Source organism: Microtus pennsylvanicus, chromosome 8 (assembly GCF_037038515.1).
Source record: "Microtus pennsylvanicus isolate mMicPen1 chromosome 8, mMicPen1.hap1, whole genome shotgun sequence".
Taxonomy (NCBI): Eukaryota; Metazoa; Chordata; class Mammalia; order Rodentia; family Cricetidae; genus Microtus; species Microtus pennsylvanicus.
Genome location: NC_134586.1, coordinates 22,857,029 through 22,874,934, shown reverse-complemented (window position 1 = coordinate 22,874,934; position 17,906 = coordinate 22,857,029). Strand labels below are relative to the sequence as shown.

Here is a 17,906-nt window from a genome sequence, read left to right as displayed (position 1 = left end):
CAAGGAATCAGAGGAGAAACTCACCGTTCTACAAGTGCACAAAGGAGTCAGGGTTGCAGTCAGGACCTGGGGTCCAGGACACTACGGACCTCAGAGAGGGTGGGAGTGGGACAGTTATGGGGAAAGGAAAATGCCAGTTGGGGGGATTCCAATCAGTCTGGGAGGGTAACTAGAAGTCTGTCCTCCTAGATTAGCTCTTTGCAACATGACCTCAGGATATGTTGGCCCAGAAGCTGCACTTCCTTGGCATCGGAGCCACCTGTCCTCCAGGTTACAACCCCAGTTGCCAAATCTCATGGCTGGTGCATTAAAATCTATAGGGCCAAAGTGTTAGGATGTGCACTGTCAACAACCCACCCCGGTGATTGCTGGGAACCCCAAAGTCAGCTGAAGAAAAAGAGAAGGAAAACGGTGTAGCAGGGTGAGCTCTTCCTGGCTTCTTGACCTAATGACATTTCGGAGTGTGAAGAGCACTGCGGAACGTCCTGCCTCTTGTTCCTCAGAAGCACCCAAGGGTAACCAATCCTATCTATAGGGAGCCCACTTTTGTTATTTTCCAGTCTTTATCCCGTGAACCTACAGAAATGGCTACAATGTTCTAGCTACTGCAACTAGTTCCTTCTCCTTCCCTTTGATTCTGCCCTCTTTGGAGAGAGTTGGAATTAGTATTAAAAAAGGGCAAAACAGGAATATCTAACCTTGAGAAAGTGAGGGTGTGGTGTCCACAGAGGCCAGAAGAGGGCATTGAATCTCAAGTCAGAGTTACAGGCAGTTGTAAGTCACCTGTGTGGGTTCTCTGCGACAGCAGTGCCAGCTCTTAGCCACTGAGCCATCTCTCCAGCCCCTGCTCATTCACTTCCTAGGTTTCTCCCATTAGCCCCCTGGGGAGGGAGCATCTCAGCTTCTCCTTAGCCTCCCACCCTGTAGCTCGAGATGATGGGCTAATGCACACACTCTTCAGAGATGAACGGTAATTACAAGCTCGGTTCTGCCTAGCGGGAGAAGCATGCGAGCAATCACACACTTGGTCGAGCCCCGCCATGCCTCCTTAATCACTGTCACATTTCCCACAGTCAGCTGCCAGGGCCCTGGGTGCACTCTCCATCATGCAGTGACTTTAAAGTGTGCTTCTCCGCGGAGAGAAACCCTAGCCTGCTTGACCATAGCACAGGACAAGCACCTTTCCTGCTCTCATATGGAAGTTATTATTGCCTTTCCATGGCTTAGAAATCACAGATGGATGGAGGTACGTTTTCATGGATGTGTGGTGTCAGAGCATTGAAACGGATGCATGCTTTGGGCATCTCCTCTCCTGCTCAGGAGATGATGTCTTCATTATTTTGACCGGAGCCAGGCCATAGTGAGTGCTGTAAACATCTGGTTTATCGTTCATCCAGCTGAACTGGTTTCGATTTTGCTAGAAGAAAAGGCTTGGGATTAAAGACATTTAAGTAATTAAGCACACGTCAAGACAATTTGGTGATGGGTAAATATAGTCTCTGTTAAATGTGCCGTCTGGGGGCTCTGGTTTAGATTTGTGTCCGGCTGGAGTATAGGGATGAAAGCAGAATGCTGGGCCGAGCAGGCCCTGTTGGGGAGGGAATCAAAACCAAATGGGTTTTCAGGAGGACAGCACCACTCCTCTAAGTACCTGTCCCAAAGGATGAAAGTTTCCTTTGAGTTTGGCCCGCGGGGAGCAGAGCTGTGCTCTCTGCCACCCAGCAGCACTTGTAGGTTTAACGAGCCTCTCTCTGGGAGGTGGACCATAAAGTCCCGCACTGGTGTTCTCGCTGCACTTCTACCGAGCCAAAGGCAAGGCTCAGGCTCGGGTTTTAGATGTGCGTGTTCAGTTACCCGTGGCAGGGGCCTGAGTCTATTCTGGCCCTGGTCTTTAGCGCCCGTGCTTTGGGATGCAAAGGGGCAGGGATGCTGGGCCAGTCTCCCAGGCTGTTGAAAGTGTGGTCCACATTGGATGATGAGGAGCCAGCGCCTCTTCCTTTGGGAGTTAGGGTTCTAAGCAACAGGTGTGCAGATGCTGGAGGTGTGAAGGAGAGGAGAGAGAGGGCTGGTGACTTTGGGGCTCAACTTCTGTGGGACCCCAAACTCTACTCCTTGCTTGAATTGAGACTTTGCTTTTCTTTAGGGACTAGAGAGATAGGAAGGAAAATTCCCTTGGTGCTTTCGGCTTTTCCATGGCCTTCATTTTGGGAGTCAGAAGACAAAAGCTTAGAGTTTTGCCTGTTCTCTCTCTCTCTCTCTCTCTCTCTCTCTCTCTCTCTCTCTCTCTCTGCCCCCACTGTGCGAATACAGTGAGGGAAGAGCATACATGTGATCCTGAAGAAGAAAGCCTTGCCATTGTGGCCACATGAATGGTGCCCGATGGAACCAATTAGCCCATTTTTGTTGAAAAGGAAGGAAAAAAATCAAAAATTTTCAAAGCAGGGATTTTTTCTCTTTTCAAAAAACATTTGATTATTTTCTTTTCCTTTCAAACTGATTTCCATGCTTGTTTGGGGGTAGAGTTTTGGTTTCTGAAGTCTGGGGGTGAAAGAGGAGGCCAGCGAGGCCCCACTTTGGTAGGGTAACTGTGTGGTTACTTTTTGGCTCCCCTCACACCCCCTCCTCTCTTCTTCTATGAGTCCTCCCTCTTTCCTTTGCCCCCAATAGCTCTGATTGGGATCACCACGTGCTACCACCGAGGTGTCCCGTGGGAGGTGCCTAGCTACGGGTGACAGAGAAACATTCAATTACATCATCTGGGAGCCTTGTATCAGAGTCAGGTTAACTCAGATTTCATAACCCAGAGGTCTTTGCTCTCAGGCAAAAGACCATTTGCCTGGACTTCCTGTCTTAGGAGCCAGACTAATCAACTGGAGTCTAGGGTTTCCTCATCAGGATAGCTTGCCAAACAAGGGAGTGAGGAGGACGTATGTGTTGGTGGGCGGTAGGGCGCTTGATAACTGGAAGAGATACCAAGGAAGTGCAGCCAACGGTTGATGGCAACGCAACTTCTGAGCGTCAGGACAGTGAACTAAGTGCAATTGATCCCCTCTGACCCATGCATGTTAGAGGCTGTGGAAGAGCCAGAACAATAGGAAGCCTGTGTCCTGGAAGGGAAATGAGCTGCTTGTTGTAGGTGAAGCTGTGTGCAGAACTTTATATGAGACGGAAATGCATGTACAGCTTAGGCCTCAGTGGACTGAGATCTTTTGAGGACGGGCCAGGTGCGCACAGGTTGTCAGTCAGTCAGTGTCTGTCAGTCAGACACCCGGCTGCAGTGCTAAGGGATGCAGGAGAGTCAAGGAAAGTGAAACACCTGCTCCCCCACCCCCCAACAAAGTGGTGAGACCGTCTTTGGGGGCATATACAGCTGCCATGGCAACTGTGGGGTGTGAATGAGGTCATTCTTGGGGTGTAGTCATGCTGGGGGCCCTACCTCCCTGTGATGTTCCAGCCTCTATCCATGTAGACAGTACGGTTGTAGCTTTGAAATACCCCCTCGCTCCTGCTGCCCCAGCCTGGTGCTCCTCCCTTTGATTACTGTGGGGTGGCTTCATATTGCAGTGGTTACGGCTCTTGAACTGATTACTGATGCTCTGGCTGAAACTCCAGTCTACGGAGTGAAACAAATCTGTAGCTTGTCCACCCCTGGCACCCCTCCCCCATTTGCCCTCCTCCTCTTAGCACCTCTTGACCCTCAAAGTTGTTTCTCATGTTTAACGTTAATCCCAAAGAGGACACTTGCAATTGGAACGGGACCGCTAGCTCTTGAAGGCACAGCTGCGCACTCAGCTTTCAAATCCCCGGAGGTTGCTGTGTCTACCAAGCATCTGTGGGGCCTGGGGGCATGGTATATGTGGCATGCAAGAACTGTGGTGAATCATGGCAAAGTTCAGGAATTCAGGACCGATGGAGAAGAGAGGGCTGTCTGAAAGCCTCTTTGGTTCTGAATCCATGGGTGTGGCTGGACACAGGAGGTGATGCCTAGATCTGTGTGTCCCAGACTCACTGTGAGTGCAGAGCCAGTGACAGCCCAGACCACTCAGCATCTGGGCATCGTGCGGTTTTCCTCTGAACTCCTTTATTTTGTCTTACTGCTGTCCACAGCCTCTCTGAAAACAATGGTTCAGCCATGGAAGTGGATGCAAGGCCAAGGGAAATTGCTGGTTACAGGAAACATCCTCCCATTTCTTTCTCTCTGAGACTGAATGTGGACCAGGATGTATGCAGGATCTTAGTACTCTGAGTTGGCAAGTTACAATTCCTCCTACCCAGAAGCTGGTGACCCAGGTCAGCCCATCCTAGCCAGAACACACAGACTACTTTATAGCCTCAATAAAACCAAGAATGAAACAAGCAAATAACTGTGTTCTAACGTGAGCAGAAACTCTCTGCTGTCAGCATGTTGGAGTTAGAGAGACAGCAACAACTATCTGCTCTGCTCAGAATTCGCTCAGTAGACTTTGCTATGGGCAAGAAGCATGAAATACTATTAGGGGTAAACAGTGAGTCCTTTGTGTAGCTTTCTTTCTTTGTTTCTTTCTTTCTTTCTTTCTTTCTTTCTTTCTTTCTTTCTTTCTTTCTTTCTTTCTTCCTTTCAGCGCATCTTTGCCCCTTTAAAGTTGTTGGAGTTTGCTGTGAGACTGTGTCTCCTAGGAATATCAGAACAGGCACCCATACAGTCTCACCAACATGACTGTCTAATCATGAGCAGGGCAAAGACAACAGCAATAGACATGCCAAAGTGAATTGGGGAAAGCCACAAGACCTCAACCCCGCACGAAGAACCACAGGCAACTAAGGAATGAGGGTGTGAGATGTAGTCTTCCCCAGGGAAGAGCACACCAACTGATTATCCAATACCAGATGGTCAGCCCTGAAAACATGCATTCGAGTTACATAATACAGGCCAAGCAGGTTGTATTTAGGGATGTGTATGTACATGCATGTAGATATATGTAACATGCACGTAACAACAATTGATAAAGAAGCCATAAATTTGGAAGAGTAAGGAGAAGCAAATGGAAAGAGTTGAAGGGAACAAAGGGGAAACGATATGATTATAATCTCAAAAATAAAAGAAGTAATAAGTTATTGGGGGCACTCAAGAGATTTTATTTAGGTGGCTTCTACTGACCATATTTTTATTGTGTTAGAGTTAAAACCGAGAAATATATAGAGTACAAGAAGATATAAGCGTATATTCCATCAGCTAAGGGGATGATGTCATGACATCCCACAAAGCCGCCTTCTGCACCCACGAGAGAGTAAGAGTACGAGCAAATAATGCCAGTGGCATTACAAGATGCTCACGACCTTGCCACTCATGAACATTGCACAGTATGGGGGCCATGGGGGAGTCAGGGGTCTCCCAGTGTTCTCTAAACCTTATCGTGAGGACCGCTGTGCAAGTATTTCTGATCTCAGGGCTATTACAGTCTGGACAGCCAGGCCAAACACCATAACAGCACACTCCTGTAAAGCGACTGGGAGATAAGATGGGAAACACTGACATCGACTTCTTCATGGTCAAAGTCATCCATCAGAACACATATGTGCTGATCTGGAACACAGAGGGTCCCAAGCCAGCTGCGTGCGTGTGGAGAAACTGGGCTAGAGAAATCAGTATGGGAGGACAGGAGGAATGTACGGCCCAGACAGTATGTTTAATATGAAAATGTCACTGGCATTTGGGAAATGGACAACGTTTCCCAAATCATAACTAAAGCTTGAGAAAGAGCCCTGCAGGGAGGAGGGACATAGAAGTTTGCAAAGACGCACAGCTGGGAAGCTCATGAGGGTTTAATAGTCACTGAAAGATGGGGTGAGAAGGCCCTTCTGTACAGTTATTCTCATCTTCTCTACTCTGTAGGTATTAACTCTCTGATCGCGAACAATATCTACGAGGCTGCCTACCCGCTGCATGATGTAAGTACTCTCTTCCTCTCTCTTCCCCACGCCTTGCTTGCTCTTCTCTCTCTCTCTCCCTATCTCTCTCTTTTTTCTCCTTCCCTCCCTCCCTCCCTCCCTCCCTCCCTCCCTCCCTCCCTCCCTCCCTCCCTCCTCCCTCCGTCCTTCCCCCCTTCCTTCCTTCCTTCCTTCCTTCCTTCCTTCCTTCCTTCCTTCCTTTCTCTCCCTTTTTGATACAGGGTCTCAATATGTGACCAAAACTTGCTTCAAACTCACGGGTTTCTTAACTCAGCATCCAAGAGCTAGGATTACAGGTGTGCACAATGGTTGCCCATAAATACCATTTTAATCTCCCAAAAGTTGGAGCCACAGGTCTTGGGGTAGGTGAATATATGGCAAAATGAGGCAGGAGTGAACCCTGAGACTAAAACACCTTTGCTAACCTTGACCCTTCTCATCGCTGAAGGTAACGCCTGGTTCAGTTTTTGCCAAAGATCTCAAACTGTTCTTGCAGTCATTTTCACGGATGGCAAGGGGCATTGGTTTTTGTCTGAGCGTTCCTTGACACCTTCTTTTTGTTTTTGACAAAAGCGTGAAAATACAGATGTTGTATATGCTTGATTAAAAGTGTATGTGGCTGGGTTGTTAACAAAGGCAGGTGGATGTCCATGGAAGAAACCTCAGAGACTTGGGTAATACATGACCAGGAAGCACTCCTCAGCTGGGAATAACATTCTTCCCAATATGCATTGCAATAATTTTTCAAGACAACGTGTGAAAAACTTAAGCAGCCCTTAAATTAAATACCTCTTGGCTTCACCGTCATCCAACATCCATCACGCAATGCGGCCACACGAGTGCTGAGCAGCAGGGATTTCTCAGACGGGAGCCTTCCAAGTTCTGACATCTTTGCTGTGGCGCATACAAAGCTAAGTTCTACCAGTTGTGGACACAGGCTGATGTGGCATGGGGTGACATGTGCTTGCCCACTTATGGGCCCAGACCTTGCCATTGCATGGGCTAAGAGTGGCCACTTAGGCTCACCTCTAAAGCACAGGAGAAGGGCATTTTCTATGAAAAGCTGTGCTAATTAACACTACGTGGTGGTGACTAAGAAACCTAAACAGAAACAAAAGAAAGAGATGGCATTAAAAATTGAAAAAAAAAAAAGAAAGAAAGAAAAAAGGAAAACCCTTCCCATTTGGCATCTGTTTTTGATGATTTCATTGGTTTATCTGGTACCCTTTCCCCCCACAGGGTGAATATGACAGTCCCGGGGATGACATGAACGACAGAAAGGTAAGCCTCTCTGGTGCTGCTCTGAGGACCTTGGGTGTGTAAGACCGTGGCTAGGTGCGGAACCAGCTGCAAATGTCCTCAGTGCGTCGTTTGCATATCTAATTTTAACAGTTTTCCTGTCAAAAGATCTTCATCCCACCCTTCAAAGACAAGAGCCCCAGGGGAGTGACGCTAACTGTCAGACTTCCTTAGTGTCCAGATGTGAACCCAAGGCTACCCTGTCCCATGAAGAGGCACTTAGAATCCTTCTGCCTCTGGTGTCCCTGACAAAAATGCATGATTATCCGTGGGTGTACATTATGGATTCTGTTGGGTCATCTTTATGTTGTTTTCCTGTCATATAGGCAGGTGTGTAGGGTAAAGCCACTTCCAGTTTACAAAGGAGAATGCTGAGGGAGAAGGAAGCTCCAACAGGCTGCATGTGACAGACAGGAAACTAGAACCAGAGGTTACAGCTGGGAGAAGGAGGATGCGTCCTTTAGAGGGACCACTTCGGTGGTGGCCTCAGCTCCTGACTGTATAATATGTTGCCAAACTCTCTGTGAAGACGTTTGTTTTGTTGGCTGGTACCCTGGGACCATGGGGTCATCCACGCATATGAAATAAAGGATGGCTCCAGCCTCTTTGGTAAGGGGAGGTCTACCAGTTGCTCATGGCATCCTGTTGTCCAGCCTCCAGCAGCTCTAGTGGACAAAGTTGGGTGGAAAGGGGAAGGGAGCGATGAGGAATCGAAGCTCAAGAGATTCCCTCCCCCCAACTCTGTTGTCTGGAAAACCACTCTTGCTCTGAGTTGCCTTTCGAGCAGCCTTCTTTTTATCCTGCCTATTAGTCCCTGTTATGAAGTGTTAAGTATTAAAAACATAAAAGGTCTTTTCCAGAAATACTGCCGTGATTGCTTACACATGTCCCCGCTCTGCCTGCCTGGGGAATCTGCTGTAGTATTGTGATGTCTCAACCTCATCTGTTTCCTATCCGATGCTAATAGCCTCGGTGTTTAATTTCCTGAAAAGTCCCGCGTCACATTTAAAGGAGAGGGAGGAAGCACCCCCTCATCTCACCTCTCTCAACTGACCATTTTCTGTCCTCCTACACTCTGGTTTCATGTCTCTCCCCTTTAAATGGTCATTACTATCCATTGCCTGCCCAGAAGACTGCCTGCTGGGTGGTGAGGACCTCAGCCTATCTAGGAGTATCACAGAGCCCAGGGAAACACAGTTAACTCAGGGAAATTCAGACTGCCCTCTGCTATAGGCACTACTAGAGAGAAGTGAGCTGTAGTCTGTCCAAATAAATGTCTATTTGCTTCTGAAATAATATTGTGTAATATTATTAATATATTAGCCCTGCTGGCAGTAGGCTGTGAGAGTCATCAAGAGACCCGCCACGTAGAGTTGTATCTTGCTAGGTGATTCCCAGTGCTGGTGGTATATGATGCTGCACACAGTGAACAGGTGTCTCTAATGACAAGAGGTCCCCTTGGCATGGCTTTCGTTTCAGTATGCTGTCCAACCCCATCACCCTTACCTTTCTCTTCCTGGGTCATGGGTAGAGAAGAGAATTTTGCCATGCCAAAGGATAAACAAAGCCCTGGTGGAGAATAAAACCTGATACCCAATTAGGGTAGGAGATGAGTTGCAATGTCTGTAGATTATTATGGACTCAGGACTAAAATTGTGGCCACCCCACCACCAGCAGACATATAAGTACAGGTTCTATCAGGGGCGTCTTCCTCCACAGGCATAATAGATACACAGGGAGCCTAAACTGTATCCTAGGGCAAAGCTGAAACTTGACCCTCAACCCACTTTTGCTTTAGAAGTTTTATACATGAACCAGGGTATATAGGTAAATAAAATAAGTATATGAATCAGCATTTATTCCTAATAAATCATAAGCTTGTTTTCAATCAGTTCTCTGTTTTACATTGCACAATTCAGAAGAACCTTAGAAGCTGGTGCATAGATTGCCTCACTAACGCATTTGAAAACCTATCTAATGAGATTACTTTTGTCATTTTCAGAAATAATGTGAGAGAAAAATTGCTTTCCCACACCTCAAAACTCGGTGTTCGAAATTTAGAAAACTAGTTGTCTGTTACCAGAAGTTAACTGTCAGGAACTAAGATACTTCTCAGGCAAAGATGGCTGGAGATCAAGGCACATGGAGCTCGGCTCATAGCGAAAAAAATTCCCTATTTATTAAAGATAGAAAGCACATTTGTTTGCTAACAGGATGGAAGCTTCTACTTATTTTTACAGAAAAAGTTAACTGTTGGGTGAATGTTGATACATAGACCATCCTCACCATATTTCAGTGTATTAACACACTGACTCTATAATTGCCGGTCCTGAGAATGCCATTATGTGGAAATATGTGTGCAAAACAGGAGACGTATGTTTAAGGTTGTCGCCAAAATTGTTGGAAATTCTGTCCTAATCCCAAACCAAAATTCCAGTTTCATGATTTTTTTAAAAATTAAAGTCAGCAACTCAAACAGCAAATTTTAAAACCAAACTTTCTAACAAGACACATTCCAAAAATATGCCAATTTGATATTGAGTGAGTGATGAATGATGGGAAAATACTGTCTTAATTTTTTATAACGGAACTGTTCTGCTTCTGAAGGAGCAGAACACCTTTGTACAGCAACACTCTGCAGTTCACAACATGCAGTAGGGTTTCAGGCAGTGTTGGTGGTGGCGCATGGTACAAAGGCATGCATGGTGCAGGACACGTGTGTGGCTCAGAATCAAGGCGACACGATGCTATGCAACGCTAGTGCAGACATTCAGAAACACTGCAGATTCCTTACACGGTTGAGTTCTGGTGTATTGCTGTGTTTGGAGTTTTTTACACTTTTACCTCCTTTGCCATTGTTGTTCTTTTTTTTTTTTTTTTTAGATCATCACATTTGATTAGGCGGCTCCACATGGGGTCATGACCCACTGTTTAAGAAGCTGTGTCTTTGGGAAGAACAAATGTGGTTCTCCTTATACACCCAAGGATTCCCTTGATTTTGTGAAATTCAAGTAACTGTTCTCTGATATGGCTGTAAGGAGGATCTTGGCCAGGTTAAGAAGGTTTTGCCGCCTTTGAGCTAGAGGATATAGACCAGCCTGGGGTGTTTTGGGGGTGGGATGGCTTCTCTGCAGGTCTTTGAGGATGGTTTGAAACTGCATCCCAAGAAGACCACCCTGCCCAGGATGCTTTCCTTCATCCACACCTTCCTTGTAATTCTTGCCTGTTCCTGTGATCTCCCTAAGGCTCAGCTCCTGTCAGGCTGACTACAGGGGACCCTAGAGGCCCTGGAGAGCGCAGAACTCCCTTCTCCAGCTTGCTGCCTGCAGCTTTGCTGCTGAGATGACTCAGCCCCAGGTAGTGCCTGGCAGTCTCCCTCTCCCCTTCCTGGAGGGCAATTAAGTGGAGATTTCTTGCCTCTAGAGTACAGGGGTTTCCTGCCTTCCTAGAAGCCAGGGTAGCAGGAAGAGGGAGCAGTCTGGGCCTGCACAGATCTCTCTGGCTTCCAGCCGCTGCTTCTTTTCATGTTTGTCAGAGACTTCTTTTTTCCCAGAGGATCCCAGACAAGCCACTGTGACCATCTTCTGAGGACTTCCTGGCTTCCCTGTGGCCCCCACCTTTGAGGAGGAAAGGACCCTCGGTGCAATGCGGGAATGTGATTTTCTCCAGTGTTTTGGAAACCCTTGCATCTGGTTTTTTTGCCTTTTCAAGTAGCCCTGTTCTCTAGCAGAGAGTTGGAAAACGAACCACTAGAAGTGGCGTGAAGAGCACATGCTCTGCTCTTTGAAAGTGTCCATACAGGATGGCACTTTGGTTTGGGGACGTCCCCTTGAGAATAAACTGCCAGGATGTTCAACTTGCAGGCGAGTAGAGGAGCAGTTGAGGCTCAGATAGTTTTCCAGATAGTTCCAGTAGGTCACCGAGACTCTGTTGCTGGAACCTACTCTCCTCTCTTCGGGCTGGATTCTGTCCCATGATTGTTTCTGAGGTTTCTGCGGCTAGTGACTTTCTGCCCGTTTGGGTTGCATCTAGTTGATCACCAAGGAACATGCAACTTCAGGATAGACCACGAATCCCAATACATTGCCATTCTGGAGCATTGCAAAAGGTTGTAAACTCTGACTTCTTTTTTAGTCGTACGAAATGGTTACCCTATAGGCCCCCTGTCCAGTGTGTAGCCCCCTGGGTTGGGGGAACCGAATGTGCTGTTTATGAGTTTTGATCTCAGAAGGGCCAGTCCCTAGAGGTGGCTGTTCCTGTCACAAAGGCTTGGGGTCAGACACTTATGCCTGAATCCCATCTGAGAATATGGCAGAAGGTCCCCTCTGTTAATGAGGAACTGCAGCCTCTGGCTTATGTGCAGATTTGACCAGCTGGTGGAGAGAGAACCTGGTGTAGAAAAGAAAGTGAGAAAATAGATTAAAAGTTACATTGGAAGGTTCTAGGCTCTGTATGTTTAGAGAAACTGATACCAGATACCATGGATCTCCACGTGCCCTTCACTAATAGCATACTCTCCTTCATGGGGCTGAGACAACAGGGCATGTGTCTCCCTTGGGGTCTATGGGACCCGCAGTTTATCATGGATAACTTCTCTGTATGTGAATGAACATCCTTGGGGGAGGGGGTCTGTGACAATCTTCTCCTTTCTTGTCTCTCATGCAGGTGATTGAAGTATATGTGAGTAGCCAGGGTACCTGCAGTCGCTATGATGCTCGGGTGGTGCTTGACCCATGTCCTTATTTCATGCTCAGGCAGCTTCTTGGTTCTAATTGTCAGTGTAACCACCTGTGCATAGAAGATACTTCCTTAAATTGTGCACTTTGAAAGTGTCTGATCCCAGGACCCGAATCCCAGCAGAAGTGCAGCTTCTGACCTGTCTCTGTGGTCTCTGACTGGAGTCATGCTGGCTTCTTGGAGCAGTTTTAGTTTTTGCTTTGGGACAAGTAGCAAAACTGTGTTCTCGGGCTCCGATTTGAGCAGGACTCATGACTTAGGTACGAATCTGCTCTGAAGATCAGAGCCTAGGAGACAGACCTTGACATCCCGGCTATCTTCCTAAGGGAGCTCAATTCATCCTCCCTTCTGACGCAAGCTAGCCTCCTTTGGGGACATAAGTGACATCTCTGTAGCAACAAGGTGCTGAGAGCCCAACCTTTGCTCTTGGGAGCTCAGGGCAGTAGAAACCCTCTTAGAGGGAGAGGAGGAAATGCATTAACAATAACAGGAGTAAATTCTGAGGCCACCACCCTGGAATGGGCAGTATCAGGGCTTGGGAGACCTCTCCCTCTGCTTTCATGCATCATTGATGGGCCCCTTTGTGTCTGACCCCTCCTTCCCCCAACACACACACTTTTAAACAGTAACTGTGAGTGTGTTTTGTTTTGTCAGACTATTCGGTTTCTGGTTGTGTTTTACAGTTTCTGGGAGATGTTATGGCAATAAAAATCTATAGCCTTTAAGTAGGAATGCTAGTTCCGATTCCAGCTTTAGTGTCGGGTCTTTAAAGGATCGGAGGTAAGAGGCTTGTTGCCAAGCTGGTGCTTCACAGGCTAAGGCTCCTTGGAGTGCAGGTCCCTCTTTGGAAGGTTTTCTTGGGAATTCTGTGTGATGTGTAAGGTATAAAAATTATAGTAAAACAAAAGTGGTTTTGTCAGACCGTTCTAGACTTACTGTTTGATTATCACCAGTGTCTGCCAGCATGGCTGTCTATGTTAGCCCATTACTAAATGACTAGATTTACTGGTAGGTGACTGGTAAAGCTTATTAGCCACGGGTCTGAACCTGAAGTGTTGGGAGATGTGGCTTGTTTTTGCCAGAGCTGCTGCTGCCTACAGCCCAGTGGTGAGGTGGCCTGAGGTATTTCGTGTAGCATCTCCTCACAAAGTGGGCGATCCATTCAGTCTGGCTCCTCCTTCCAGCTTGAAATCTCTCAGGTTAGTGATCTCCAAGTTAGAGACTTCAGTGGCTACTTTTCCGGTCTCATCTGACCCGTTAGCAGTGTGCCACCTAGCATGCTGGTTTCTTTGTGGAAACTTTCTTCTCTTAGCGACACACTGAGCTCCTTTTCCTCACCACTGCCTGATCCTTCAGATTCTTCGCTGCTCCTTCTTCATCCCCTGGTCCTTTAAGCCTGGTAGTGTGTGTGTCTGTTCACCATCCCCTGGTCCTTTAACCTTGATAGTGTCCAGGTCTGTACTTACTTTTCATTCTTTGAGGATGTGATGACTTTGTGGCATATCTCTTTTTTAATAACTAACAAATTTGCTTCTCCAGCCTGGACTGTCCTTTGCACTCAGCTTCTATACCTGGCTGCTTATTCAACATCCACAAGGACACCCCAAAAGCTTCTCAAATAAACACATCCTTGGCTCTGCCTCTATAGCCCTGTTCTCTCTACTGTCCTCCATTTCAGCAAATGCATCATGGCTGCTCAAGTGCTCAGGCCAAGCTCTCACCTCCACCGCCACCCATCTCATTCAGTCACAAGTTAATGAGCAAAACTGCCTGCCTCTCATCACCCATGAGTATAGCTATCATCCCTCCCCTGGACTAGCCCAGCTAGCGTCATCTCTCCCCTGGACCATCCCAACTGTAGCCTCCCTGTTTCCCCGCTCTTCAGTTTTTTCTCCACATAATAGCCAGAATGAACCTTCTGCAATCGAAGTTAGCTTGTTCCTCTCCTCAGCAGCAAGTCTTCTGGGGTTTTCCTTCAAAATCCAGAGCTTTCACCACAGATTTTAGCACCACATCTGGTACCTTCTACAATGGTCACCCCCTTTCTGTCTCCTAGTGTTTACTCTGTCCCAGTCACACATCCTCCTCTGGTGTTCTAGGCTATTCCATAGATACTCACCTCAGGGACCCTGCACAGGGAGAGTGTGTGTCCTCCACAATTCTTTCTGGTCTAAGCTTAGATGTTACCTCCTCTTCAGAGGGGCATTCCCTAGCTATCCCACCTAAAACAGCATCCAACCCCTACCCCACATTATATTATTCATATCTTGACTTATTTTAACAGCATTTATAAATCTTATATATTTATAGTTGTCTGCCTACATCAAATACAAGAGCCATGGCAACAGTGATTTTAATGGGTTTACTGTAGCATCTGGGGTCTGGACAGTGCCTGAAATACAGGAGACATTCAGGGAATACTTGTTAAGGGGGTGAGCAATGAGTGTCAGGGCTCATGCTAGGCCAGGCCACACTGGTGATAAAGGTGATGCTTATAGGTTCCTGAGTATTTCTAACTGTGTGTTGGTAATCTCTATTATTCCGAGAAGGCGAAGGCAGTTCCTGTAGCCTCCTGCCTTTGGATATACTTATATGGGCATCTCATGAGACTTCTAGAAGCTGGGCCTTGGGGATAACATTTTGACTTTACATTGAACAAAACTAGATGAACTGTTGACCACTTCACCGCTAATCTGTCTTCCTATCTTTCTTGCTTAGCTGCTGTATCAGGAATGGGCTCGCTATGGAGTGTTTTATAAATTTCAACCCATTGACCTCATCAGGTGAGTGTGGGAGGGGACATTTTGGGGTTAAGATGCAAATCCTAACCAATGCAGTGTCAACTCTCTTGGCTGCTGGCAGTCTGCTGTTTGCACAGAGAGGCCTGCTCTTCCTAGGTGGTTTGCCCTTGCTCTGTATCTTGTGGTTGAGGAAGTATGCAGGGATATGCTGGGGGATGGAAGGAGAAGAAGATGATGCAGGTTGATGTTCTAAGACTTCCATCGTTAGGTGAGCACCACACTCTCAATTTCCCTGCCTTCTCTTCGGGAATAAAAGAGAATGGTCTTGTTCTTTTTCAAGGAAAGGACTGGGATGGAATAGAACCTTGGGTGGTACCCAAGTGGCCACAAAGCTGTTTTGGGGGAGGAAAGATATGACAGATCCCACAAGGGAGAAATGGATGGGCGAGGACTATCCACAGCTTTCTAACTTGTAGAAAGCCTTGGTCCTGGAACCCCTCTCCTCATTTGGTGTCTTGAAAGTGTCCCAAGCTTCTGTAAACCATCAATGAAAGCTCCTTTAAGAACTTGCTAGGATGCAGTAGGTCTGACTAGCTTAAAATGGTTAAAGAGTCTAGATTCTAGATTTCTAGAGTCTAGAAACTTCGTGTATACTATCAGTCTTCTTCCGGGATAGAATATCAGGAGGCGGCACTGGAGGATCAAATGTTCCTGTTTCTTTGAGACTTTTTTTTTCCTCCTTGGCTTTCAAGATTCTGAGAGGTTGAACTGAAGGATATATGAGCTAACTTGATAGGTGCAATCCTTTGGAAAAGATGGAAGCCTGCAGCTTACAGGCCGACATAATGGCCTCCCTACCACATGTGCCCTTGTGTTGGTTTTAATGATCTAATTATCAAGTTTGCAAACACAAAGAGCATTCCTGGTCCACTGCTCTGGTTTGGGGAAAGGGCACCCACCAAAAGGATTGAGTCCATGGGAAGAATTCCACAGTGTGAGGAAAAAGAAAGCATCATGGGGTCAGAGTTTGGGCAGGTTTACCTCCTTGCGAGGCCATGCCTGAGGCCTCCCAAGGAACTAGGAGAGCAGGTGTTCCTTTCAGATGAATTATTAACTGAAAAGCTCTGGCCTGGGAGCAGGACTGGGGGGGGGGACTATGACTGAGGCTCATCACCCAGAAGCTCTGCTTCTTGGCTGCCTTTTCATAGCATGGGCCACCTAGACTGTTCCTGGGGCCACACCAAGTCTGCTTCTTCCATTCTAGTGGGCTTTGATCTTCTCTTGGCATCTCAAGAGGCCACCCACCTCTGTCGCCTGTTTTGTCTAACTATCCATTTGTTTTGAAAAGTATGAGTCAAAAACAAAACTTCTCTCTTCCAGAAAGCCCTGGCTTTTCCCCCAGAGACTTCAGGTGATTGGCCTGCTAGTTAAGTGGGAAATGACTCCAAAATGTACTGAGGTTTGGCTACCAAAACGACCTCATGTGCAGGAGAATTACCTTTGGGGCCGAGCCCTGTTCCTGGGCTGGCAGATTTGGAGAACTCAGCTCTGTCTAGACTGGGCCTGGGGAACTGGAGCAGAGCTGGAGGCTGTCCTCAAGATGGGCAGCCTTGGTGGGAAAGTGGGGGGGCTGGGTCTGGAGTTGCTGAGAAGGTTAGATAAACACTGTGAAGTATGTGTGTGGGAGAATGGGCAGGCAATTGCCTACCTGGTGACCTGTGACATCATATCTCAGGGACATGGTGGAAAGAGAAGAGCTGGTGTAGTAGGAGGTCCCTTGTTTGTTTCCTGGCTGCCCGGCGGCTCAGACCCAAAATAATCACACAGAAACTATATTATTTAAAACACTGCTTGGCTTCTTATTGGCTAGATCATACATATTAATTTAATCCATCTCCATTAATCTGTGTATCACCATGAGGCTGTGGCTTAACAGATAAAGTTCTGGCACCTGTCTCCGGCGGGGCTACACAGCTTTTTCCCTGACTCCACCTCTTTTCTCCCAGTGTTCAGTTCAGTTTCCCCCCACCCAGTTCTGTTCTGCCCTGCTATAGGTCCAAAGCAGTTTCTTTATTAAACAATGGTATTCCCAGGATACAGAGGGGAATCCCACATCAGGCTGGCATCAGGGAAGGTGTCCAGGAGACGGAAGGGCAGGCTCTTTAGGGGCCACAGGCAGATACTTGGAGAGCTTGTAAAGAGAAAACTAAGGTGGGACATAGGGAAACAGTCCTTTCCCCCAAGGGAGTTCCACAGTGGACCCTCCACTCCACACCATCGTCTCAAATGAGTCTTAGTTTATCTGATTCTCAAAGGCCTATGCTGCCTCTTTACAAATACAAGGGCCCAGGACTTCCGTTATCCCTGTTAATCTGTTATTTTTCTCCTTCTCCTTCTTCTGTTTTGGTTTTTTAAGACAGGATTCGATATGTATCCCTGGCTATCCTGGAACTCTTTCTGTAGACCAGGCTGGTCTCGAACTCAGAGATCCACCTGCCTCTGCCTCCTGACTTCTGGGACTAAAGACATGCACTGCCACACCCAGCTTCCCCATTTGCTAATCTTGAAGATACCTCTTTAGCGTGAATTCTATCTCCTGCTTCTTGTATTTCATCTCTTCTGCTACCATTTGCAAAGACCCACTGGGCACCCAGAGACTAAGCTAGCGATTCCCCACCTGGAGCCATCATGGGTTCCATGCTGGGGTCGTTTTGTGTGGTTGATGTTTACTACTGTGGGGTGTCTCTTCATGCCTCATGAAGAAGCTGCAGTCATGGAGCCTGGCTTGAAAGATGAATGACAATTTATACACTGGCTTGGCACATTCTAGAACGCCTGTATGTGTATTTGTGCTGCCTGTTGAAAGATTCAGAAGTAGTTATCTTTTACCATCAAAGGTCTTGAAGTCTAATCTTGAGGCTTGTGAGTCCCTTAAAGGAACTGAATATCATAGAGGAGAGACAACATGCCCATTCTTATATGGGTACCCTTCACTCTTTCTCTATGAACTGTCCATCACTGGTGCCCAGCAGGCTGCACTATGAAACCATAGATGGTCTCTCCAGTCCACCAAGGCTGTCCCTGCTGGATCCTACATTTGTCCTGGAATCCTTGGGGCCTGAAGGCCTTGCATGAATGTGCACACTTGCAAGAATTTTTTTGGAATGTTTCCTAGGCAGAGATCTGGCAGGGACTCAGGTG

General features: G+C 47.1%; 1 protein-coding gene across 2 annotated transcripts in view; it reads left to right on the top strand.

Moving 5' to 3' along the window:
* The window catches only part of Ano2 (anoctamin 2), a 362,201-nt gene that overhangs the window by 125,496 nt on the left and 218,799 nt on the right, over positions 1-17,906 (top strand). For both annotated transcript variants that reach the window (XM_075981962.1, XM_075981963.1), the window contains 3 exons: positions 5,873-5,928; positions 7,168-7,209; positions 14,683-14,747. In XM_075981962.1, the coding sequence (XP_075838077.1) occupies positions 5,873-5,928; positions 7,168-7,209; positions 14,683-14,747 (163 nt within the window). The remainder of the gene's footprint in view (positions 1-5,872; positions 5,929-7,167; positions 7,210-14,682; positions 14,748-17,906) is intronic.